The sequence below is a fragment of the Ictidomys tridecemlineatus genome, chromosome 12 (genome assembly GCF_052094955.1).
Source record: "Ictidomys tridecemlineatus isolate mIctTri1 chromosome 12, mIctTri1.hap1, whole genome shotgun sequence".
Lineage (NCBI taxonomy): Eukaryota > Metazoa > Chordata > Mammalia > Rodentia > Sciuridae > Ictidomys > Ictidomys tridecemlineatus.
Genome location: NC_135488.1, coordinates 90155111 through 90182071, shown reverse-complemented (window position 1 = coordinate 90182071; position 26961 = coordinate 90155111). Strand labels below are relative to the sequence as shown.

General features: G+C 36.3%; 2 protein-coding genes across 4 annotated transcripts in view; one reads left to right on the top strand and one right to left on the bottom strand.

Moving 5' to 3' along the window:
- Positions 1–23032, bottom strand: part of Thumpd2 (THUMP domain 2 tRNA and snRNA guanosine methyltransferase) — a 45552-nt gene extending 22520 nt beyond the window's left edge. Inside the window, exons 1-6 of one of the 3 annotated variants that reach the window (XM_021725874.3) lie at positions 22854–23032; positions 15221–15356; positions 13541–13953; positions 12508–12585; positions 10562–10614; positions 4899–4986 (exon numbers count right to left, since the gene is read on the bottom strand). In XM_021725874.3, coding sequence (XP_021581549.2) covers positions 4899–4986; positions 10562–10614; positions 12508–12585; positions 13541–13953; positions 15221–15356; positions 22854–22979 — 894 coding nt within the window. In that variant the 5' untranslated portion in view covers positions 22980–23032. The remainder of the gene's footprint in view (positions 1–4898; positions 4987–10561; positions 10615–12507; positions 12586–13540; positions 13954–15220; positions 15357–22853) is intronic. The other 2 variants (XM_005324536.5, XM_040271094.2) reach the window with 2 other exon arrangements.
- Positions 1235–3182, top strand: LOC144369400 (DNA replication complex GINS protein PSF1). Its single transcript, XM_078029308.1, has one exon. It carries the CDS (start codon positions 1352–1354, stop codon positions 1943–1945), a length of 594 nt encoding a protein of 197 aa, XP_077885434.1. The 5' UTR covers positions 1235–1351; the 3' UTR covers positions 1946–3182.
- Positions 23033–26961: the final 3929 nt, after the last annotated feature.

Here is a 26961-nt window from a genome sequence, read left to right as displayed (position 1 = left end):
GACTAGCAAAATAAAATTTCCAAGTGTGGGAGAACAATGGATTAGCAGGTAACTTCATTAAACCAGCAAACACGAAAAGTAAACATAGGGGGCTGGAGATACAGCTCAGTTGGTAGAGTGCTTGCCTTGCATACACAAGACCCTGGGTTCGATCCCCAGCACTACCAGGTAAAAAAAAATAAATAAATAAAAATAAAAAAAAATTAAAGTAAACATAGCTGGATATGGTGATATGCACATTCTCACAGCAGCTTGGGAGGATGAGCCAGGAGGATCTTGGGGTTCAAAGCCAGCCTCAGCAACTTAGTGAGGCCCTAAGCAACTCTTGATGAGACTCTGAGGTACATACAAAAATAATATACAAAATAATAATATAATATATATAAAAAAAAGGCTGGGGATGTGGCTCAGTAGTTAAGCGCCTCTTTAGTTCAATCCCCAGTAAACAAAACAAAATGAAACAAACAAACAAACAAACAAAAGTAACCAGATGAATTAAGAAGTTTTGAATGGAAAAAAAAACCACAGAATATAGTCAAGTCTGAAAGACACAGACCATCAGAGTGGGATAGAAAAGATCAAAGCAGTTGTAGGTTGGTAAAAAAATACTTAAACTTGAAAATAAAGTAGTAGGAAAGAAATTTTAGGCAAACACAAAAAGAAAGGAGTAAAAAAATATTAATAAGAAATACTGAAAGTTAAGTTTAAACTTACTCATCAAGATCAAGAGGATTTTATGTACAATAAAAAGGCACAATTTTTAAATGAAGCAATAATGTGTATGTACCAAACCACATAGAAACTAAATAATGCAATAACTAATAAAAATGCAAAAACAATATAAATACAATAATATGAGATTTCAAAATAGCTCTTTCAGAAAGGAGCAGATAGTAACACAGTAAGTAAAGGTCATAGAGAACATTTCTTAATCAGAAAATAAAATTATCAGGCTGGGGCTATAGCTCAGTGGTAGAGTTCTGTCCTAGCACATGTGAGGCACTGGGCTAGATCATCAGCACCCAAAAAAACAATAAACAAATAAAATAAAGGTATTGTGTCCATCTATAGCTAAAAATAAAGAAAGAAAAAGAAAATATTTTTTATATTCATAGAACATTTACAAAAATTGATCAAGATCTTAGTTATAGAGAAAAATTTTAAGATGTAGAGACAGACCACACCTTTGGACTATCACACAAACAATTAGAAATAATAAAATGTGGGCCAAAGCGTGTCGCAGAGGGAGAGGCAAAGAGCTGAAACTGTGGTGTGCAGAACAGAAGGTACGCGGAAGCCGAGACCCCTGCGACTGTTTGGATTGAAACCTTGACGAGCCCGAGGGACCGTCATGTTCTGCGAAAAAGCTGTGGAGCTGGTTCGTGAGCTGCACCGCGCGCCAGAAGGGCAGCTACCCGCTTTCAATGAGGATGGAATCAGACAAGTTCTGGAGGAAATGAAAGCTTTATATGAACAAAACCAGTCTGATGTAAATGAAGCAAAGTTGGGTGGACGAGGTGATTTGATACCAACTATTAAATTTCGGCACTGTTCTCTGTTAAGAAATCGACGCTGCACTGTTGCCTACTTGTATGACCGATTGCTTCGAATTAGAGCTCTCAGGTGGGAATATGGCAGTGTTTTGCCAAGTGCTTTACGATTTCACATGTCTGCTGAAGAAATAGAGTGGTTTAATCAGTATAAAAAGTCTCTTGCTACCTACATGAGGTCACTGGGAGGAGATGAAGGTTTGGACATCACACAGGATATGAAACCTCCAAAAAGTTTATATATTGAAGTGCGGTGTCTAAAAGACTATGGGGAATTTGAAGTTGATGATGATGGCACTTCGGTCCTTCTTAAAAAAAACAGCCAGCACTTTTTGCCTCGATGGAAGTGTGAGCAGTTGATCAGACAAGGAGTTCTGGAGCATGTCTTGTCGTAACTGTGTCTTGTCATGACTGTGGCTCATGGTGACCACATGGGGAGGCTTTGCCAAGGATGAGGCTGAACACATTCCACAAAAATGTCTATACTTTAACTGTTCCTCCCTGCACCTTCCTCTTGGATTTAAAATTTACAGATAACTGTAAGATAACCAAAAAGAACTGGGGTTTGTTTAATGGTAGAATGCTTGTCCCATACATGGGAGGTCCTGGGTTCCATTCCCAATACCTAAAATGTATTTAAAAAAAGAAAAAAAAGGAATAGTTGGCCAAGGTGTATTAAGGACCTTTGTTTCTGTGTATATACCATTCCTTCTGCTCCTTTCTGGAAAAAAGCTGTATCTGGCCATAGGTGGTGGCACACGCCTGTAAACCCAGCTACTCAGGAGGCTGAGGAAGGAGGATTACAAGTTCAAGTCTAGCCTCAGCAACTTAGTGAGGCCCTAAGCAATTTAGTGAGACTTTGGATGTGGTTTGGTTCAGTGGTTCAGTGATAAAGTGCCTATGGGTTGAATCCCTGGTAACCCCCCTGAAAAAAAAATTTTTTTAAAGTTCTTTCTATAATCAAAACATTCTGATTTTTGTTACAGTATGTTTTTATAAATGAAAATAAATAAATATTCATAAGTTTGAATCTCTTTAAAATAAAGGGAGTTTCATGGCTGTACAGATAGAAGGCAGATCCTTATGAATCTTGAGTGTTTTCAGGTAATATGTATTTTGTATGCCAGGGGTCCAAATTTCTGGAATACATGTTTCTAAATCACTTGAATAAAGATGATTTTCTAAAAATAAAATGTCAAGATCTGTAATAATGTAATGGCATACTAATTCATTGTATGATTATTTGCGAAGAAGAGAGGAAGGACACTATGGATATTGCTATTTCCAGCAAATTTCCCTTTTCTAGCCCCAATTTCTGTCTCTTTCTAAAGCAGTAAGACTGATGCTCACTCACCATCTCAAAATAGGGGGTTAGCCACCCAGCCTGAGTCCTTATGTGAAATTAATGAATATCAGTTGAAAAATCAAAATTGTGGTATTTGTATCAATTTATATTGACAGACTCTCTGTAATTGTGACTGGAATTTTAAACATAAATCATTTTTTTCTTCTAAAGGTAATATGTATAGAGGTTAAAAAAGTAAAAACAGTACAATGTAGAAAATCGAAGATAAGGGCTGAGGATATAGCTCCGTGGTTCAAATCTCAGCACCACAAAAAACAAGAAAGAAATAAAAATAAGTTTAAGTTTATTAAGAAATAAAAATAAGTTAAGTTTCCTTTTTTTATTAAATATTAACTATCTTGTGTGGCCATTATTAGCTGTACTGTAGGTGGAGTACAATCCTATTTGTTTTGTCATTTGTTTTCAAGTTTTTGTTTGTAAAGTGAATGGAACTATATTCATGGGTGTGTGTGTCTGTGCCTTGTGTTTTTTTTTTTTTTTTTTTAGGTACTGAGGATTGAACCCAGAAGTACTGAGCCTCATCCATAGCCTTTTTAAAATATTTTATGTAGAGACAGTGTCTCACTGAGTTACTTAGGGCCTTGCTAAGTTGCTGAGGCTGGCTTTGAAATCATGATCCTCCTGCTTTAGCCTCCCAAGCAATTGGATTACCAGTGTGTTCCACTGTGCCCGGCCCTTGTCAGTGTTTTGAGTTATCTCTTCCTTTGAAACAAATCGCCTGAAATGTGGTGGCTTTAAACCACATTATTTTATTTTCTCACATTTCTGTGACTTGAGTGGGCTCAGCTTGGCAGTTCTACAGAACTTGCTTGCAACATTGCCTTCTGATGGTGGCCTGGCTGGGATGGCTCACTTTATCTGTGTGATCTCATATTGTTCTCAAAAGTGGCAGGTTTCACCTGGCAGCTCAAGGTCCTCACAATTTAGACAGTGGAAGTGGGAGCTGTTTTTTGGAAGGCTGGGCGTGGTGCTACATTCCATTAGCACAGTCATAGACTACTCAGGTTCAATTAAAGGACCATGCAAACCACATGAAGCTGGAACACAGTGGTCACCAGACCCAGGTTTGGTGTCAGTATTCTTATGTGAAATGAGTGGGTGCGCATTCTGTTCTCCCCGACCCCCAGGTGCTGAGGATTGAATCTAAGGTCTTGTGTATTCTACTCAGGCACCTAAACCACTGAGCCACATCCTCATTCTCTTTTTGAGACAGAGTCTCGCTGAGTTGATCAGGCTGGCCTGGATTTTGTGATCCTCTTGCCTCAGTTTCCTGAGTGATTGGGATTACAGATGTGTACCACTGTACCTGGCAAGAGTAAACTTTAAAATTTTGGTTAAATCCCATCTGTTTATTATTTAGTGTTGCATCTGTTGAACTCTTCCCACTAAGGTCACAATTTATTTTTTTTTCATCTGTATAAGAATGCCCAGGAGTTATAGTTTTTAAGTTTTACACTTAGGTCTATGATCCATTTTGAGTTACTTTTTGTTTATGCTACAAGGTATGCTTCCAAGTTCACTTTTGTTTTCCTTTCCAGGTCCTATAGATCCAACTTTAACAGCGCCATTTGTTAAAAAGGCTATTCTTTCTGTGTTCTATTACCTTTGCATCTTTTTTTAAAAATTGTGTATGTACAGGTTTATTTCTGGACCCTGAGATCTGTTCTGATATGTGAGCTGGTATCTTAACAACTCTTTTGATCCAGAAATAAAGATTTCTTTCCAATTAAAAAAAAAAAAAAAGAAATAATAAAATGTGGTTAACTTTGCACTCAAGCTTCTTCATAGCCAAAGTACACAGAAACATATCACTGTAGTAGTTTTAAAGTGTAATGGCAATAACACAAAGTAAATAAATAATTAAATAAATAAATATGAGAAAAAGAAAGCAAGCAATCTCTTATTGTCCACCAATAAGAGACTATATAAGTTAACTACGGAAGAGACTGTGCTAATAGCAAAAATAAAAACATTTTCATTACCTTAATTTCTGCAAGAGATGCCATTGCCCACGCGATGGTGGATCGAAGTCCAGCAGTCTTAATATAAGTTCTGCTGGCTAAGGGGATTCTGCAAAGAAAAGAAGCTGTTTACATACCAAATATTACTATATATTAAAGAACAGGATATAAATAAAAATGATGAATCTGTCTGTATCTAGAACCACTTTAGCACATTAATCTAACCATATCTCAAGAATTATCTAAATTAGAAAAATTTTAATCTTATTCAAAATAATTCTCTAATGGATACTTTGTCTAACCAGCCACTGTGGTACTTAAATTCTTTGGAAACTGAAATTTAAACTCTCATGTTTAATTTATAAAAATTTAATCACACATGAGGGAAATCTTTCTCATTTAGTATTTCCTTATCTTCCCATGTACAACAGACCGTTCTTTTCTCTCTGGAGTCAAGAGGAACACACTGTTTTTTGATGTAGGTGTAGTTGGCTGAATGGATACTAACCTTCAAACCTGTTTTCTACCAAAAAATCCCTTTTGTAAATTTGCTTTTTGCTTATTTGCATCTTTCTCAAAAGATGAAATGAAGCATGACAATCCACTGTCTAAAATAACTTAAAAGGGATGAAGCAGACATCTCCCAAATGAGTTTACTGGTCTCTGTTCTATATCATCATTGTTACTAATCACCATTGTTACTATTGGTGTTTCCAGAATTGATAGAAATTCTCTTAATATGTTAAGATATTGTCAAAATATATTATTTCAAACTTTCTAATGTTATAAGCAAACAACATCTTGGAAATTAAAGTAGTTATGATTTCAAGAATTTGTGATGGTTTGTTCTGGGGTAGGCTTGTTCTGAAACTACTAAGAGGGCTCTTCTATAACACTACCCAAACACACAGTGTTCTCCACTGTTCTTAAAGACTTTCAACAGAATTCCATGTATATAAATTTATTAAATATTGATTTCTTCCATGATCTATTTCCTCATCTTTCTTTGATTTTAAATTATCCTGTCCTGATTTATACTAACTGCAAGCCCCTTATGTGCTTAGAAATAAGATGACATACCCCTTTCAAATAAAACAGTGTAGCAGTATGCCACTATAATGAGAAAGTTCTGCATGGCAAACCCATGGGAGCTTTGCTTTTTAATAAAGTTTTTTTTTTCAGGAAACATTAATTCATATTATAAGTAATACTGTATCTATACATTCGAAATCAAGAATGTAAACTGGCAGGTGAAAAGACTATAAAATATTTCAATCAATTAATCACTTCTACAGGGTAAGTTCTACTGGTAATTCTACAGGCAACTGTCTTGCTAGAAAACATTTTATACTTTAGACACCAAAAATACATGAATAAATGAATAAATAAATAAAATAAAAATAAAAATGACACAGTATGGAAGACCATTTTTTTGGTCTCTAAATATTTATTTTATTTTTTATTGATTCTTTTTAGTTACATAAAACATTAGGATATATTTTGACATAATCACAAAAGCATGAAATATAATTTGCTCTAATTCAGCCCCCAGCACTCCCCACTTCCTCCACTCCCTCCCCTGCTCCTCTCCCTTTACTCTGCCAATTTTGTGCAATTTATTTATAGTTTTTTAAACATTAGTGTCTTGGGTGTAGAGTTGATATTGGGATCCACTGTGGGGTATCCATGTAGTGCAAACGGAAGTGTAGTCACCTTCACTCTACTGTTCTTCCCTCTTTCAGACCCTCCTTCCTCCTCCTCAATCCCCTCTCTACTCTACTGAGCTTTCCTCTATTTTGATGAAATTCCCTCTCCCTTTTCTGGAAGACTGTTTTCATGTGTATGTATTACAAGTTTATATTACCAACTTCTAAGTAGCAGGGATTTATGTAGAACCTTCAAATTTTTGACAATTATGTATACATTTTTACCAACACAGCTTTTATTTTGTGGAGCTAACTCTACTAAAACGTCATTAATGTGAATGTGTTTTTACTTTGCGGAAAGCTAGGTGAAAGTGATCTGCTATTATTCCAATAAATGATCCCTGTTAAAATCAGTATAATAAAATTATTCAGGGGAAGACAGTATTCACAAACTCCTTGCAAATAAAAACAATGCTCTACTTTCATAGTGTCTGACTGATGTTTTAAATCAGATTGTAGCTGGTTTTTATGTAGTTCAAAGTAAATGTGGTTTTTGCCCCCCTTTCCACATAGATATATTTCTTTTTTATTCTCTTGCACATCATGACAAATACACTCTTACCTACATCTCTAGCCTGGATTTGAGCCCCAGATTTTTATCTTCAAATACCTGCTTGGGCATTTTTACCTGGAGGTGAAGTAGTGTATGTTCAACAGCTGTAAAGTGAACACATTCTCTCCTCTCTCTTTCTTATATAAACGTTACTCTTTTCTTATTCCATTTGCTACCATATATTGGTCACCCTAATCTATATCTTCAGTCTAGACTTGTCACCTGAACTTCAGAGCTGTAACTTTAAATATCTACTTGGATGTTTGTCACTGAATACAGTTTCCTTTCCCTATATTTTGTATCTCAGTGACTAACACTAACATCCACTAGTTGCCTAAATCAGAAATATGAAGGTTTTCCCAAGACTCCTTAACTTTTCCATGAATTCAGTCCTTCTGTTACCCCCAATTTTTGCTTTGGTTCAGTTCTTCATCATTTATTGCCTGGACAGAGTTTAAATCCTCTCTCTTTTCCATTTTAAAATATAACTTCCTTAGTAATTATTTTAAATCACAAATATGATCACATTACCCTTGCATTTCAAATTCTTATGGCTTTTAGAATGAAATCCAAATTGTTTAACATGGCTTACAAGACACTCTGTGCCTTTTCCTTAATTGTTCAGTCTAATTTTTGACCACTCTCTGTACGTACACTCGGTCCCATCTGTACTGGGACTACATATCATCCCCTCATAACTCAAGCTTCCTTACATCTCTGTGCCCCTGAATACACTACTCCTTGTCTGTAAGAGCTTTTCCTTCTTGTGTCTACTAACGAGCCCTTACTTATTCCCTTCAGGACTCTGCTTAAGTGACCCTGCTCCATGTTCTTTTCCTCATGTCCTCCTTTAGCAAAATCCTTTTTCAGTTGGGCAAGCATTTATCATATGTCTGTTGTACCACTAGACCAAATTCCTTGAACTTTGGGTGTTTGGTACACAATTGATGTTTCAAAGGAAATTAACAGGGTGAATTAATCTCACTCTAGTAAATGCTTCTCCTCTGACTAGCTGCTGACTTAAAGAAAAAAAAGTTGAAATTGATTCAACACTTCCTTATCCCAGAAATAGTACCAAGCATTTTCACATGGAGTATCTCATTTATCTCATTCAATTCCAACCACAAAGCTATAAAGTAGGTAATATTATTTTCCTGATTTTATAAAAAACAGAGAAATGATAAACTGCCAAACTTGCAGTTAAATGGAAGAGAGGGGAGAATTCAAGTCCATAGTTCTTATCCATTATGCCATCACTACTACGTTATATGTTCAGTTAATGGCCTATGGGGCTAACTAATACCCCAATAGTTCTTTTCTTTAAAGAAAGTAAGGCTCTATTATGAACAATGTCATTAGTTACTACTAAAATATACATTTTGATGTAGCCTTCAGATTTCCTGTCTGTTCTATACTGTTTCATCACTTCTCACTTTTTTTTTTTTCTGTTTTCAGGATCACCAGTTTGTCCCTTCTTTTGTCAAATGCTATCTGCTCTTCATGTCTTCATGTCACTTTTTTTGCTCATACCCAGTAAATTGTTCTTTTTAGCCAACACATCATCAAGACCATTTCTTCCTTCACTAGCTAGTAAAACTGACTTATCACAAAGCATCTATTAAAATCTTATCTACAATCACTGTTCACTCAAGATCTGAGTCTTAATTTTCAGGTATATACTTTGTATCTGTAAATTTTTAAGTGTATCACCAATTAATATTTAAAATGCCATAAGCCTGACTCCTTGAGTGTTTCTATGAACATAAAAATAATTTGGAATAATAAAATATAATGTCTTTAAAATGCTATATAAAGCTATATATGTTTGTTACATAAGAGTATTTAAAACTTCTGTATATAATTAAAAAATTTTTAAATTAAAAGACAGTAGAATAAATCTAACATAATTTTCCTATGTACACATATGAAAATGCCCATCCATAAGAATGGGGTCCTAATTAGAGTAAGATATATACCATGCTTGTATAATTTTATCAAAATGGATTCTACCATCATGTATAACTAAGAAAAATCAAAAAAAAAATAAAAATAAAAAAAATGTTTATATATGCACACACATAAATTAATTAATTAAAATAATTTTTAACTACATTATAAATTCTATTAAAAACATTTCATATCTTGCTTGTTTTGTTAACCTTTCCTATCTTTGTTTTGGTGATCATCAATATTATTCTGACAAATGTGATCATTTCTTCAGTCTCCCCATCCTTCATGTCAGTTATGAAATCTTAAAATGTAAGATAGGCAAAAGTATTGAAATTAAAGTCAATCAGTTTTATAAATATTTTACAGTGATTAGGGCCTGGAGTTATAAAAGATATTGGAGTAGGTGGGGTCCAAGAGAAACGAATAGGGCATTGACATGTGATGACCTCTCAGGACTTATGGTGCCAAGAAATTTTACTTAGCATGTAATGTGATCTTTGTTGGTCATGGAAATGCTCGTAGAGCCTACCATACGGCTGGCACATAGCAAGGTACTCAACCATTCACCATTCTTAGATATCTACAATGTTCTCAGCATTGTGCTGGTCAAATACTAAAGCTCACCCTTAAATAAAGTTTTTAATATTAACATAAAATTTAATAATCTTAAACATTTAAAAATATATCCTGATTTAAAATTTCAGATACATAAATAGAGCTTAAGGTAAATGCGTTATTCTCACAGGATTTTCCAGATCTTTAAAACATCCTACTGCCTAAAATCACCTAGGAAAAGGGTACTTAAGTCACTTATATAAGGAGTAATGCATATAAAACGAAGTTTTATTAATATTTGTATTAATATTTACATTCTTCCAAGAAACTGGAAATCAATGGTTTTATTCAACCAGGTCTTTCTCCCCAGAACACCTAGACAAAGTATCTGTTACACAGGAAGAATTCATTAGGTATTTATTAAAAGAAACAAATCATTTGTATTTATTATTATTTAGTAGTCTACATGACTAGGGAGACCCCTGAAAATTTTAAAAACTAGCAATAACCTGTTACAATAAAAGAATAATGGCAATAAAATCTGGAAAATATTCAATATGAATTTAAAGAACTACATTATATTTTCTATATATTTCTAATATGCCAACAGACTAAAAATTGTAGCTTAAACATGGTTTGAAAAAAAGCACTTAAAAACAAATAATTAGATGTAATTTTCAGTATTAATCATGTAATTAATGGATGATTGTGACAAAATTTTTCACAGCTCTAAGTGGTCAGATCAAGTCACATCCACTAAGCTCCATGAATACATTTTCCTGGATTAAGCAAAGAACTCAAAATGCTTTACCTTTTGCCTCCTCTGTTTTATCATTATTTCATATTATTAAAAAAAAACACAGTTTTTAATTTCACAAACTCTTAAGGGACAAACCTGAAGCTTAGAATATAATAGTTACCTGAACACAGGAATCCCCACCACAAAGTAAATGTCATTTAAATGTACAAAGATCTGAAAGAGCAAACACAGGAGTTCATAAGGAACAAGAAAATACATGACCAAATTACTGACAATATGAAACTTCTATTTTGAATTTATGTAACAGATATTTTAATATGAAATTCCAAGGCTTATTTGCCATATCTGGAAAAATGTTTCATAATCTTTTTTTTTTCTAAAAGAGGAAAACGAAATTTTAAGAACATTACATAGAAAAATTCTGAGGTCAATTTTGTACATACATTATATGGAGAATCATGTTACAAAGAACTCAAGATCTTTTTCCTCAGAGATTATTTTATCACAAGGGAATTAGACTTTTCAGAATTTTGGGTTAGAAAAGACTTCCTAAATATACCACAATTCTAACCTCAAGTAAGACTTGAGCCCACACAAGGTTATCATGAGCTACAAATACTTGCAGTGTGATAGAAAACTTTCTTCAGGCCAAATGTATGGTAGCAAGAGTGTCCTTTCTATCTACTATCTCTAGGTGAGTTTTTGCCTCTTTTATTTCCTTTCTTCTGTTAGGCCATGCAGAAAATGTAAATGCTTCAGATACTAGTAACCCACATGAATTAAAAAAGTTAGAATATCACTTTTGTAGTCTGATAAGGTTTAAGAAATATTTAACTGCCACTTTGAACCTTAAGAACATTTGATCCCTGGTACTGCCATCCCAAACTAAGGGCAGTATGCCAAACAAGTGTTCTATCACTAAGCTATACCCTCCAGCCCCTCAAAGTTATTTTTAACATAAGCAGTTTAATCGGAATTGTTCCAATATTGATACATTTTCCTAAAAAATAATTATCTAAAGTGACTCATTTTAGAAACTTAATTGTTTGATCAACTGAAACATCACAGTTCAACTTTCCAATTTTTACACAGCATGCACTGTAGCAATATTATTTATTAAAATTCTTTTCTATTTATAATTTATACCAAAGATATGATATATTTTTGATTGATCTTCTTTTTACATATCAAATATTAAAAACAGCTTCTCCATTATAAAATTTTTTTCTATCAACTTGCCAAACAAAATTTGTTAAGATTTGATTATCCTGTCAATTTTCAGTCACAAATTTTATTACATGCGATTTTAGTGTTGTCAATTTTGTTTTGTGCTATTATTGATTTCATTAAGGCTTGTAGAAATTAAATTTGCTATTTTTATAAGCTAAGCTATGAGAAAACAGTAATTCTGACAGTAAGATGGGGAGACAAAAAAGGAAAGTGGGAAGAAGAAGGAAAGAGAACTGAAAAGGCAGGATGGGTAGAAGTCACCTTATTCAGGGGCATCAAAATATTTTTCATGAAAAGATGGACATACACCAGGTGTTATTTTTTAAAAATTGAAAAATATCAACTAAAACTAAAACTATAGAACTATAAAACTGAAAAAAAAACCATACAGTGTTCTGATTTGGCTAGTTATTACTCCATTTAGAGCAATATAACAAGCAATTAATTTATGAATTAATAAATCATGAAAATGACTATCTGTCAAATTCATGAGATGGTTTTCAAAACAAAGAGAAGAATAATTTCTGCTACTCCATGTAACAATACTATTAAATTTTATGCAGGCCTTCTTATTGCTATTGACTTTTAAACAACAGCTAGAATTTCTTATCAGAGACTTGTTATATATTATAGCAACTGTAGAGAGCATCTCTGCAACCTCACAATGGGTACTTTATTCTTTAGCTGTGAACAAAAAACTTCTTTGTCTTTTCTTTTTAAATTTGGATAAAGCATTTTCACAGTGAAACTACTAGAAAAACTGTTTGCACTCTTTTACTGTTAAAGACAAACTAGACTATTGAATCCGTACAGACATGGATTTTAACATGATAAGAATAGTTTATATGTATATAAATTAAAAAGAATATTCATTACCTCTAAATTTGGAGTCCTCAAATCTGTTTTCCATCCAAACTGCTTCATAAGAGCAATTCCAATTACTCTTCCTATCTCCTGCAAAGTAGCAAGTTATAGAAAAGAATATATTAAAAATGAAAATCTGAAATTTAAAGAGAAGCAAAAATTTATAGAAAATCAAGTGTTATAGAAAAATCAAGTCAGATTATCTGATAATAATTTAGGATCCCAATATTAAAATGTTACTCTGAAGCATTTTCTATTCAAGGCAATAAGGCTATATTTTATCTCCCTTACTCCTCAATATACCTATGACATTAATGTCTACACATGAAGAACATCTATTCTTGCAATTTTAGGTATACAAAATCACAAGATCATGATCTGATGAATACGGTCATTCTAAGTTGTAGGAAACGAAAGCAAGATGAAAGATTAACCATTTCAGATATTATCATCCTGTTTACAAATTACCAGAACAGTATCATTAAACCCCACTTTTACGATTTGATTCTAAAGTTCACTAAAGAACTCAGACCAATGCCCTTTGTATCACTGAACTCTGTAAGGGTCAACCAATAAGGTTCTGTGGAAACTGTGGTGTCCACTCTTCCCTGAAGTGTGGAGTCCTCCTGTGTATTTGTGGTTGTAGGTCCTAAGGAAAATCCCACTTATATATATAAGGTAAATCCCTAGTGCAAAGTAGCCACCCAATAAGAAAAAAATGTATAAAAGAGAACCCCTACAAAGCTGAAGACCATGGCATCAGGGTTTCCAAATGCAAAGGACATCTATGAATTTAAGAAAACCTTTAGGCACAAAATAAAAGGAAGTCATTACATGGAATGGCATGCCACTCCTTTTAGATACCTAGGGGTAAGTTAAAAGGGGAAATGCAATCTTGAAGGTATTGAGTCAAGGAAGATTAAACCTAATTATCTGCTGGGCTTATTTATCTGTCCTATGGGAGGGCTGCCTCTCATTGTAAATCTCAGGAGTGACGGATTCATTCTTTTAGAAAATGGGACCCCGCCTCAGGAGGTAAGCATACCTGTGCAGTAAAGGCTTTTCCGATAGTTCCACTGCAGCGACAAGAAACCCGGAAAGTCAAGTCGTCCTGGTTATGAGCATCAACTGCTTTCCCTACATCATTCTGACATCCTTCTTCTTGAAGTGTTTCTTGGCCAGTGACAGAATCTCTTTGCTCGAGTGCATTTTCTTTTATTTGTTTTTCCAGCTGGCATTCCTTATGAGTTGTTTCAATCTTTTGCATTTCTTCTACTTTTAATTTCTTAGCAATAATTTCATTTTCTCCCATTTTTCTTTTTAGTGGGTTAGAAGCCCTTTGAGAAAGTTTTTCCTTTTTTGTATCAAGTTCAAGAAGATTTTTCCAAATTGAAATGGTATCCAACCAACTTCCTGGATCATCATTTATAAGTTTTTGTATTTCATTAAATATTTTTCCTAAATAAATAAAATCTCACTTTAACTCATATCCCTTTAAAGACCATTTATACACTCATTACTCCCAAATTTCATTACTTTCTTTAAAATAAGTTTATTGAATTGTTACATGAATAAAATTTCACTTTCATATGGAACTTATATAATTTGTCATAAGAATATTATGCAGATTAAGTTAATTCTTATATACACAGCATCAATATTGCATTAAAATTCTCATATAATTACCATGTATTACTTTAACAAATTCATTTATCCTATGATAATAAATATATGTATCTCATGAATAAATACACAGACTAGAGTCTTTTAAATAATGGTGATCTTGCCTATAAAAATTAAGGTTTTAAAAAAAAGAATAAATTGTAAAATACAGAGTTCAGAAATTGGAGCAGCTAAATCTTGGGGTTATACAACATTAGCATGTATCTTAAAATGAGTTTTCATAAGTGAAACTTCACATACACGATCCATTCAAAACTTAAGGACTGCCAACATGCTCAGTAAAATTTAATCTTTTCTTGATGAATAAGGGTCATCAAGATGACCCAAAAGTAATTACTGCACTTCCCTAAAGATGAAGGTAGGTGGCAAACTGGAATGAAATTATATTAACCCCACAAGATAATATCTTGGGATTTGCTTTAAAATATTTTTTCCTGCCCAGTCTTGATTTCTTGTCATTTGTATCCTTCTTGAAGTAGTTTATTAGAGAATATATAATTACATGATCTCTTGTGCACATCAGCAACCAAAATGAAGTATAAGGCAGTGTTTAATCCTGCAGTGTCTGGCCTTTTTGCTGCTTTGATCAAGATTCTTAAATTATTTTCACAGCATATTTATAAAATATAAATGGGTAGAAGTTTATTGAAATAAATTTAAGGTCCTGTTACTCAATTAAAATTTATAAGGTGACAGTTTTCACCAACTTATTATTAAAATAATACATTCGGAGTTATTACATGCTTCTAAATGCAAATAAATGCAAATGACCAAATTTACATCTAGAGAAGTTGCCTGACCATAATTCCCAAAGAAAAAAAATATGACTTTGGACATAAAAATCTCAGGAGACAGATAACAGATTGTAAAAAGGAAAAAAATAGATATCACTATCATTATGTGATAATGTCAGGAAAAAAACAACTGATGATGCCATTTGTATGAATGACTTATGAATGTGAAGTTGTTACCTATTATTACATAGAAAACTTTGGAGTTCAATGTATTAAGTGGATAAAAAGCAAATAGGCATACACTGTACCTTTACGTGGAGAAGAAACAGTAAATGGAGACTGCTTTTTAATTAGCAAAAATAATCTTTCTGCAGATTTTAATTTCTTTAGCATATTCAAATCAGAAGAGGTGGTGAAAAAAACCTTTCCTGAAATATATTCAACCTAGAGACAGAAAGATATTAATGTGGTAAGAACTATCCTTTTCCCACTTAATTAAGACCATAGCCTCTAGACTAATAATTAAAAATGTCCATTTCCAAAGCATCTTTTATTTGTTAAGCATTACACTAAGAATTCTGAATACATATTTTTTCCCTTTATCTTTCTAACACCCCCCTCTAAGGTAGATTTTATCATGCTTAATTTACAAATCAGAAACTGAGGTTTAGAATAGGTTAAATAACATGTTAAGTAGTTATCTATAAGGTTACACAGTCAGTGATCAAGATCATAGTCCTTTCATGTTACGTTTTAACACATACACATGCACATACTACTAGAAAAACAGAACATAAAATACTTAGTAATTACATAAACCTTAAACACTATTTAAAAGTGGGGGAAAAAAGTTAAAGTGGATATTTATAAAACACCTGCCTGTGGTCCACCAGGAAGCATATGCCATAAATCCTGAATAATATTACAGTAGATATTATCATTAATAATGTGATAGATATATACTGGCTGCTGTGGTTTAAAAATGAGGTGTCCCCAGAAGCTCATGGGTGAGACAATGCAAGCATTTTCAGAGGTGAAATGATTGGTTTATGAAAGCCTTAATCTAATCAGCAGATTAAACTACTGATATGGATTAACTGGACAGTAACTATAAGAAGATAGGGTGTAGCTGGAGGAATAGGTCTGGGGGCTTGCCTGTTTTGTCTCTGGTGAGTGGAGCTGTGTTTCCTTAGTGCCATGTCCTGAACAGCTTTCCTCTACCATGTCCCTTCCACCCTGATTTTCTGCTTCACCTCAGATCCACAGCTAGGGACCTGACCATTTACAGACTGAGACTTCTGAAACCATGAGCCCCAAATAAACTTTCTATTTAAGTTGCTCTTGCCAGATCTTTTAGCCACAGGAATGAAAAAGTTGATTAAAACATTGGCATGAAAATTAAAAGGTAAACTGTATAACCTAAGAACTAGAAAAAAAAGAACAAGTTTTAATATTATAAAGCACTGATAAGCTATCTATACAATAAGTAGCACTGAAGGCCAATGTCACTTAAAGCACTGGGTAAGAATTCTTCAAGATTTGGGAAGAAGGCTAGTAACAAAAGAACAAGGAGCAGATGCAGAAGCAGAGAGAAAACCTGGCTGAAGTCAACTGTAAGTTGGCTTGGCAACTTTCACTGCATTATGCTGACTGATACTGTCGAGTGGATAGATGGTGCGGCCTAGGCCAGCTTGATGTACGGTCATGAAATTTTGAGTACCACGGATGGTAATGGTCAGCCGATATAGAATTTTGATGAAAACTGTGACAGCACTGAATTATCTGGCAGAAAAAATTACTTTGGAAGAGACATAAAGGACTGAGTATAGAATGTGATGCTGGAGGGAGAGGTAGATAACTGAGATAGAAATGATGAGACATTGGAAAATGGACAGAAGCGAGATATACACTGTTTCAAACAGAAACAGGCTTTGAAGACAGGGTATGTGGTAAAAGTAGGGAAGAAAGGAAATGAAAGAGCTCTGACTTGTAGGGGCCTGATGTAGCAAATGGGGCTCAGTACCAGTGGAACCCTAAACCTCATAGGGCCGACCCAGCTCTCTTAAGTTTAAGATGGATGTAGACTGTGTTGGAATTCTCCTTCTGCAGTGGCCATGGGCTAACAGAGTTCTGAGTTATTTCAGAGAACTAAGGCACCCAGGAAAAGAAAGGTACCCACATGCTAGGGTTTGAGCCTGTTCCTCAAGGGTCCATGTGCAGAAAGCTTGGTCTATAACGTGGTGATTCTGAAGGGTGGTGGAATCTTCAAGGCCTAGTGAGAGGAGACTGTGTCATGACAGCCTCAGAAGCGATTCATGCTGCTCTTGCTGAGTGGGGAGTGTCTTGCAAGCTGGACATTATAAAACAGCAAGCTTGGCCCCTCCCTGCTCTCCTGCTTCCTTGCTCACTATACCTGCTCCTTCTATGTGCAGCTGGTTCCTTTTCTGCTTCTCTGCCATGCTGTGACTTGGACAGGGGTGACCCTTGTCAGACACTGGCACCATGCTGCTGGACTTTCCATCCACCAGAATGGTGAGCTAAATAAGCTCTTTTATGTATATACTGTCCAGTGTCAGGTATTCTGTTATAGCAATGCAAAACAGACTTAAGATACTATGTGTTTAGGCAGCTACTAGACTTAGGAACATAAAACCAAAGATTTGTTTTGTTTTGGCTCTAATTGAACATCTGCAATGGCAATTTCTAGAGTTACTAGGTTGATGAAAGAAGATTCTCTGCCCAGGAAGCCCTAGGTTGGTACCAACTAAAACTCAAATAGCTTAGGTATCAGCAATGTAGTTGATCAAAGCAGATGGAGGAACATATGATGACATTATGGGAAAAAAACAAAGAATGAGAAGAATGTTTAGGAATCAATATTTAGGGGGATAGTGAAGTAACCCAAATAAGATTTAACTCCTTTCTCATTACATAGATGACATTTTCCAAAACTAAATATTTACCTCAAAATGCTTAGACCTTGAAAAGAGAGTTTTAAAAAGTAAACTTTTGAACTAAGATTTGTTACCCAGTGTAAAAATACATCTGATATCAAAGTCCTTCCAAGACAATTTCACAGACCTTGCCAAGATTCTGGGGAAACTGAACTAAATATTTTACTGAAAATGTATGGTTTTAAGAATTAAGTCCTAAAAGCAAGAAAATGAATACAAACACTTATATCAGGGACTATATCTTCATAGTCAGTGATCTGGACATTTTGGTTCCTTAACTATACAAAGATGTTATCTTTTCTTATTTGAATATTAAAGGAAACATTTTAAACAGTGAAAATATCTTCTAGGGCTGGGGATGTGGCTCAAGCGGTAGCGCGCTCGCCTGGCATGCGTGCGGCCCGGGTTCGATCCTCAGCACCACATACTAACAAAGATGTTGTGTCTGCCGAAAACTAAAAAATAAATATTAAAAAATTCTCTCTCTCTCTCTCTCCTCTCTCTTAAAAAAAAAAAAAAGAAAACATCTTCTAAAAAGAACATGACTCAGTATTGATTAAGAGAACCAAAAAAGAGTTTATTTAGGGTTTTAAATCACAAGAATAGTGTATGTTGATGCACTAAATTAACAAATATATTCTCAGAACCAAAAAAAAAAGCAATGTTACTCTCTTTAAGAATTAACATAAAGCCTGCATTGTTTTTATGAGTAATAAGCATATAATCGGAAGTAGTTTACTAAATTATGAGATAGTCCCTGTGAGAATAAAATAATCATATATGAGGACACACAGTTTACGCTTCTTGAAAACTGGATTTCATCTTAAAGCAATAGGGAGACTGAATTTTGATGCTTATAATTTCATCAACTGCTAAAGCCAGTACTTCTCTTTTTCTTCAGTTTATTGCTGAGAATTGATCATATTCACTTACAGTAGAGATAAATGTAAAATTTTAGAATATTTCAACCTAATATTTGTTACTTGAAAATTTATATATTTTTTTCTCCTTGGAATTAAAACTATATCTAAGTGTCTAAACACTGGTTTATGCCTAACATTTCTGAAGATTAAATAACAGCTCTATTATCTGCTAGAATATTATTAATCAACATTTTTTCTTTTTAAAATTCATGGATTCTAGTCTAATCTAAAGATTAAATGTTTAGATCTAGGTAAAATCATATCATATTACAGGGAGGTAATATAGTCTTCCAGGACTGTAAAGAGTCTTTTCTTTATAAAATACTCAGTCTGCAGTATTCTATTAGAGCAATACAAAAAGGACAAAGAGAGGAACATGCTAAACAACACCATGGAAATGGGATTGCAAAATCTAGACCAGGGAAACTATCAGTGCTGTCCAATAGCTTTCTGCAGCAATGGAAATACTATATAACTCCTGCTGTCCAATATAGTAGCCACCAACAGTGTGGTTTCTGAGCACCTAAAGTGTCATTAATGTAGCTGAAATAGTGAATTCTTATTTATCCAACTTTATTTTTAATTTAAATAGTCATTTATTTTTAATTTAAATTTGGTTAGTGGCAACCTTATTGGACAACACAGCCATGTCAGAAAACTAGGCCTAAAGGCTAAGAATGGCTTTTATATTTTTAAAAGGATGTAAATATAAAACAAAGAAGAATATATGTAAAGAAGCCACATTTGATTTATAAAACCTACAATTATAACTATCTGGCCCTTTATAGGAAAAAGTTTTCTGGCTCTGGCAATCTAACTTCTTTAAGACACAGTTTGCAAGGGGGAGAAAGGAGAGAGATGGAGGGGGTTAAATGTGTAGATTAAATTGCTTAGAGGAATACTGACCAAGGTATGGAAAGTATTTGAATCCTGATTCAAATAGACAAACTTAAAAAACAAAAATGATGTTTAAGAGACAATTTGAGCATTTGACTAGATATTTAATAAGGAATTATTTTTATCTGTGACAATGATAATGTGGCTTACATTTTTTAGAGCCATTATACTATATTGTATTATATTATGTAGTGTTATAAAAGAGTCCTTATTATTTAAAGATAGATAAATACTTACAGATGAAATGATTCCTGGAGTTTAATTCAAAATAACATGGGGATAAAGAGTGGCAGGAGGTGTGAATGGGGCAGAATCAGATCAAACCATGGGTTGATCTTTTCATAGTTGGTCGGTAAGTATGTAGAATTCTTTATACTATTCTATTTACTTTTATATCTGCACAAAATTCTCCATAAACAAAGCTAAAAGGAATACACAGGAAAATTTTCTACTGTGCACTGAGCAGTTTGTTGGCGGAGTCACCTGGGAAGGGAGAGTGTTTCATGTTCAAATGTGAACACCTGTGCTTATCAGCAGCTCTACTGAAAGAGAACCTTTTGAGGTGTGCACCCGGGGATATGGCATTTTCAACAAGCTCCCTCGGTAATTCTTATGTTCACTAAAATTGGAAAAACACTGATTAAAATTGAATGATTACTTTCTAAAAGTAAACAATCACTTCTGAGTTAATTTGTTTTATAAATTCCTGGTTTTGAATATTAATTTTTCTTAAAGCAAACCAAAGTTTCTGACAGACTCTCTTGTCACTACAGGAATGGTCTTAAGTATTCCTGTGCAACTCCTGTGGGACCTAACATTCACTGAGCACTAACTGTTTGTCATGCACTGTGTTACCAATCTATCCTCATTTGAATGACTGAATTAATCCTGTAGGTACTACAAAAAATAAAAAGCGGGTACTATCACCTTTTTTCACCTCCAAGAAAACAAGCTTAGCAATTTGAGTAATTTGTGCTAAGATACAAATCTATTACAGGAAGATGTAAGGTATGAATACATGTCTTTGATTCTAAAGCCCATATATGCTGTTTGCCAAGGTGTTATGGAAATAACCTATACCCAATGTTACAGGGCAATTTCTCACATGACAGTTGGAGCTCTGTAATGCAGGTTTCCTATGTGCCAATTCAACTAATCTCAGATGAAAAATATTTGGAATAAAAGCCTATGTTTGAACATACATCTATAGAATTCCTTCTCATCATGATACCCTAAACAATATAGTATGATCAGTATTTGCATTAACGTCTAATGCATTAGCATTGCATTAGACGTTATAAGTAACCTAGAGATGATTTAAAGCATGTGGGGGATATGTGTAGGCTAGATGCAATATTACACCATTTTACATAATGAATTTGGGCAATCATGGATTTTGGTGTCTGAGCAGGGGTGGTCCTGGCACCCATCCTCTCTCAGATACAAAGGGACAACAGCAATTGAGCTACCACATTTCTAGGTTACAAAGCTAGAGAGATTCTGATACAAGTCCCCATTCCATTATTTTGGACTAGTTTTCTCGCTGCCATGAACTCAGTATCTTTCCTCCATCATGCCCTTCAGTCAAAATGTTCTGTCTCAACTTAGGTCCAAAGCAATGGAGCTGGCGGACCATGGACTGAAATTTCTGAAAATTGTGAGCCAAAATAAAAAATTTTCTACTTTGTGTCAGGTATTTTGGTCACAGCAACAAAGTTGACTAACACGTCCCTAAAATATACAAGAGCAGAATATGGAAATTATCTTGGCATTTAACTACTCTCATTGTCAAGAAGTTTTCCCTATACTTAATTGAATTTTCTAACTTCCCCATCTTATTTTGTCTCTAAAGAAGACAATTAAGCAGCGAGGGTCTTTTCCTAATAAACCTATGTAACTAGATTGGATCAAGCCTTCTATTTTTCATACCAAGCATTCCTGGTTAACATTAGAATAAAACAAACCAGTGCAGGATTACATATGGCTACATAATTGGCCTGGGTTGAATATGATTATATACTTGTGCTTGATTTCACAGGCAGCTTGGGTATGAATCTCACCTTTGCCATTTTCTGGCACAAGACTTGAACAGATTATTAAATCTACCAGAGCTTTATTTTCTTCATCTGTTAAACGTGGAACACTTACTTCATAGGGTCATGAAAATTAAGCAATTAAATTGAGGGTAAGGACCTAAGAGCATGTGCCTGACACATTAAATGCTTGAAAAATGCCAGCAATTATTATTACAGAGTGACTATTTTAGATTAGCTACGTTCAATACTTTATTAAATTCTGTGACCCAAGCCACCAACGGCAGGTGGTCTAATAGGCCTGATGACATTTTTGTGACTGTCCACCCACACTTCAAACCTCCACTGCAGAAACTCTTTTGTGGGCCTCCAACACTGTAGGAGCTCCCTGAGGGAAGTGGTCTACTTGGTTTGCAAGCTTTCCTTTCCCAAGACTACATTATTCACAATGTCCTATATACCCCATCAAGATGCCTTTTCTAATTACATCTTTTCATCTTTACCTTCTGGTTTCAAGCAGTTCTAGACCAAAACAAAAACAACAACAACAAAAAAAAAACGGTGTTTAAAACCTTGCTTGTTCATTTCATTGAAGTTAAAAACAACTAAGTATGAGGCCTGCAAGAGCATATTATTTTTCCAGCTATTGTTGTTGAATGTTTAAGGTGTACTTTAAATACCCTACATCGTTTGATCCTCACAATAATTCTAAGAGGTAAAACCAATTATTGTCACCAAGCAAATTTTAAATAGCTGAACCTGAAGATTATGTTTGCATTTAGAGGAGGAAGAAAGGATACTGACAGGTCTCAATCTAGTTCTTGGCCCTATGTAGTACTTCCTTTGAAAGAATCCAGGAACTTGGCTCAACACCTCGCTTTTAAAAACTTTAGCCACGGCAGAGGTCGGAGGTGCGGGAAGAGGACTGGGTATTTAGGAAAAGAAACAACCGCTGGTTCCTCCCAGCAGTAATTAAAGGACCGGCCAGTCACGTTCACGCGGTCAGGGACCTTAGCCTCGGTCACTCTCGGGTCTGGGAACCCGAGCTCGCTTCTAAGACTGCGCTGGCGGGGAGTGGGGACCGGGACCGGGTACGGCCGCCTGCCCTCCTGGCGCACAGCGAGGCTGACTCACCTGCGTGGCCGCCAGCCGCGCGCGCACCTCCTGCATCAGGAACGGCTCCAGGCCCCGGCCCGCGGTGCAGAAGAAGCGGACGCCCCCATCAGGCCTGGACCCCGGATCTTGGCGCGCAGCCGCCATGACAGCCCGGGAGCGGCCCCGCGGCTTCGTCACGTGGCCTGGGACGAGAGCGGCGCGATCCCGCGCTCTCGGAGGCGCGCGCCGAGACGGCTTTGGCCTGGGCCTAGGCCTGGGCCTGGGCGGGAGCTGGACCCCAAGACCCGAGGGTCTGCGGGAGCGGCCCTTGTGGCTCTCCTTAGTTAACTGCACGGAACCGCATTGAGTTTAGAATTCCGGGTGAGAGGACTGTCATTAATCACTTAAGCCGCTGGCTTTATTTTTCAAATTGAGGGAACTGATGCCCAGAGAGATCAAGGGACAGCATAGCTGAGCCTGGAACCTAAGTTTCTCAATATCTAGTATAATGGATTTTCTGGCGTTCCTTCCACCTCCTTTCTCTCCTTCCTTCACCCCTTCCTTCTAAGCACTAACCTCAAAGAAGGAGGCGCGTTGGGTCCACCAAGACTCCGTCCAAATCTGCCAATCCTGGGCCCCAAGAGCAGAAATTCATGTGCTCTAACACAATGCCTTTATATTCCTGAAACACACCACATTTCTTGCACTACTTAGTTAACCATCTTGGTAATGAACAAATTTCTCATCCAGTTTGAGCCATCTGATTTGAGCAGCTCATAACGGTATTTGAAAGTTATTTAAAACAAATAACAAACAACCTCTGAATTTTAAAATGACAACTGAGAATCCTATTTGGGAAGAATAGAATCCATATCACAAAATGGACAGCTTTAAATTAAATCGATAACTACATATTGAATCAGATACACAGAAATTGTTAAATCTGTTTATTTTGCAAGTGCCTCCCACGTGCTTCACAATGGGACACCAAATGGAGAGCAGAATTGTAAAAATTCTTCATGGAGTCTTGAGATATGGACTTTTCATAGATTCAGTCCTAAGACCTTTCAGAGTTCCATTTTGATGAATTCTTTTCTCCCCCAAACTGTTCTTTTGGGTTCTGACTCTCAAGTCTGTCTTGGGAGTATCATAAAACCTCTTTTTTTTGTTTGTTTGTTTTTTGTTACCAGGGATTGAACCCAGGATCACTCATCCACTAAGCCACACCCCCAGCCTGTTTTTGTATTTTTTTAGAGACAATGTCTCACTGAGTTGCTTAGGACCTGGCTAAGTTGCTGAGGCTGGCTTTGAACTCACGATCCTTCTGCCTCAGCCTCCCAAGCTACTGGGATTAGAGGGGACACCATCGCATCTGGCTTATAATATCTCTTTATTACTCCCAACATCCTATAGCTAAGAGGGTAAGCACACAGATAAGATGCATCCTGTTCTGTTCAATAAATCCTGAGCAGCTATTCTCTGCCATTCACCAGGCTGACCTAGGGATTCAGAAATGAGCAAGGAAGGGTCTGGACCGTCAGAGGCTCAGAAGATGATGAAGTTCACTGACTGACCATTGATTCATCCAGGAAAGCTATGGCAGCACTGACAAAGAGGAGACAGGGAGATCTTCCTGAAGAAGATCACTCGTGAGTTCAGCTTGGAGGATGTGGGAGAGTGAGCAGCACATGCAGATGTCTGAGGTAGAGTGGAGTGGGGCTGAAAGGCTGAGAGCTCTTAGGAGGTGTTAGAGAATCAGTTAGATGAATTGAAGAGTAAAGGCAGCGGGCTGGGAGTTTGGATCAGGAATGACCAATAAAGGCTTGTGCATTGAAAACTTGGCCCTCAGTTGGTGGCACTATTGGAAGGTGGTAGAAAATTAAGGAGGTGGGGCCTAGTTGGAGGAAATAGGGGGACATGTCCTGGAAACGTGTCCCCTTCTTCAATCTCTCTCTCTTTTTGCTTTCCATCCTCCATGAGGTAAGCACCTCAACTCCGTTGTGTTCCCAGCTATAATGCTTTGTCTCACCAAAGGACCCAAAGTGACAGGGTCAATAGGCCATAGACTGAAGCCTCTGAAACCAGGAGCCAAAATAAATCTTGACTCTGGTTAAATTGTTTATCTCAGGTACTTCATCACAGTGACAGAAAGCTAACACAGGTAAGGATGGGCCAGGTTATGTAAGTACCACCCAAAGCCATTGAAGAATGACTGTCCAGCTCAGGACTGGTCAGCAGCTCTGTTCCTGGATGGGACTGCAGCTGAGTGAAGGCTCCAGTCTCGCAGAGTCAACCCTCACTTTATGTTACCTTCTTCCGCCTCCTTTTGATATCTTTCTCCCTCCAGTAGCCTCGGGTCAGCAAGGTCAGGGATTACTTTTGTTCCAGTCGTTTTCATGTGCATTTGTTCTCCTCTGGACCCTGCTGCAGCTTGTCACATCCACCAGTACCTTTCACATAATGCTTGCAGTGAGTTGGAATAGGTGGGGTTCTGCCTCTTCTGGAAGAAAATAATTAGTTTTCTGGAAGGAGAGTTGCCTGGAATTCTCTCTCCCATTACTCCTTCCTCCATCATTTCTTCTTCTCATTAGCAAAATGTCTCTACTGAAAAAGAACCATTGATTCCTATAGATGAATTTAATATGTCCATCTGCGATTTGTTATTTGAATATTACATATGCAATGTGCAGGAAGTTGGAACTCAGCAGGAGCAACTTTTAAGTGAGAGTATGTTAGGAATAGAGGACAAGACCAGTGTTTCAAGAAATCTTCTTATTTTGATGCCACTGGCAATTCCTTTAGTTCTTAAAAATGTTTAATGTATATTCTTAGATATTAGAATGCAGATGCTTTAGATTGTGAGATCCTTGAGAGGAGGGGATGACTATTCATCTGGGCATCCTTAGTGATAACACTGGCTTTCATGTGGTAGGCTCCCAGTCAGGGTGTGCTGCATTAGATGGAATGTTACTGAATGGATCAACACGGAAGTCCCCCTGAGCTAAGAGGATTGCTATAACCATCATATTGTGATAGTAGAAGCAAATGTGACTCCATTTTGTTTTATGACTTCATCCTGTAAAACAACCATGCCAAGTAGAAGAGTCATGACTGAAGCAAGATGTTCTTTTCCTTTTGCTATAGAAACCTTTAAGAACACGGAACTACCTAATGGGGTATTGTTTCTGTAACTAGGGTAATGGGGCTCTGTTTCTGTAACTGGGGGGACTGGGCTGTGATTGGTTAGGCTTCCCTCCGCTTGACTGCACTGCCCCGCTTGCTTCTGTAACCTGGCTTGCTTGCATTGGCTAGACCCACAGAACATCCTTTTTGCAGTTTTCAGGCTTATAAGGAGTGCCCTTGCAATTGTTTGGGGCTGATCAGGGGAACAACTTTATGTTCTGGTCAGCCGCCACCAGTGTGCTTCAATAAAGGCTCGATTCGATTATATGTGAGTGGTCTGGAAGTCAGTTTATGAAACCCTGGGACAAAGCTTTAACTATAACAATATCAGCAGGGAGTTTGTAGCAGGATGTGGGAATATGGGTATGATAGTGAAGCAAATCAGGTGTGAAAGCCAGGGAATGGGGGAATGACCTGAACCTTCCTCACTACTTTGCTTGTTATTTCCCCCTTCCTCTTCCTCTTCTCTGTCCTCCCCACACACTTATTAAATATTTTTTCTTAGGAAGATTGCTCAGAATTACCTGAGAAGGCCTTTCACATATCCTGTGTTATGGTTTGGATGTGAGGAGTCCCTCAAAAGCTCATGTGTGAGACAATGCAAGAAGGTTTAGAGGAGAAATGATTGGGTTATGAAAGCTTTATCTCAATCGGGGAATTAATCCCCTGATGGGATTAACTGGGTGGAAGTTGAAGGCTGGTAGGGTGTGGCTAAAGGGGGTGGGTCACTGGGGGCGTGGCTTTGGGATCTATATTTTGTATCTGGTCTGCAGAGTCTCTTTTTCTGTTTCCTCAACATCATGTGAGCCACTTCCCTCCACCCTTCTGCCATGACTTCTAGCCTCATCTAGAGCCCTGAGGGATGGAGCCTGCTGTCTACGGACTGAGGCCTCTGAAATTATTAGCCTCCAAGTAAACTTTTTCTCCTCTACAATTGTTCTGTTTGGGTGTTCTAGTCACAATA

Excerpts from the sequence above, each read along its gene's own strand:
- LOC144369400 (XM_078029308.1), top strand. The coding sequence starts at position 1,352 with ATGTTCTGCGAAAAAGCTGTGGAGCTGGTTCGTGAGCTGCACCGCGCG.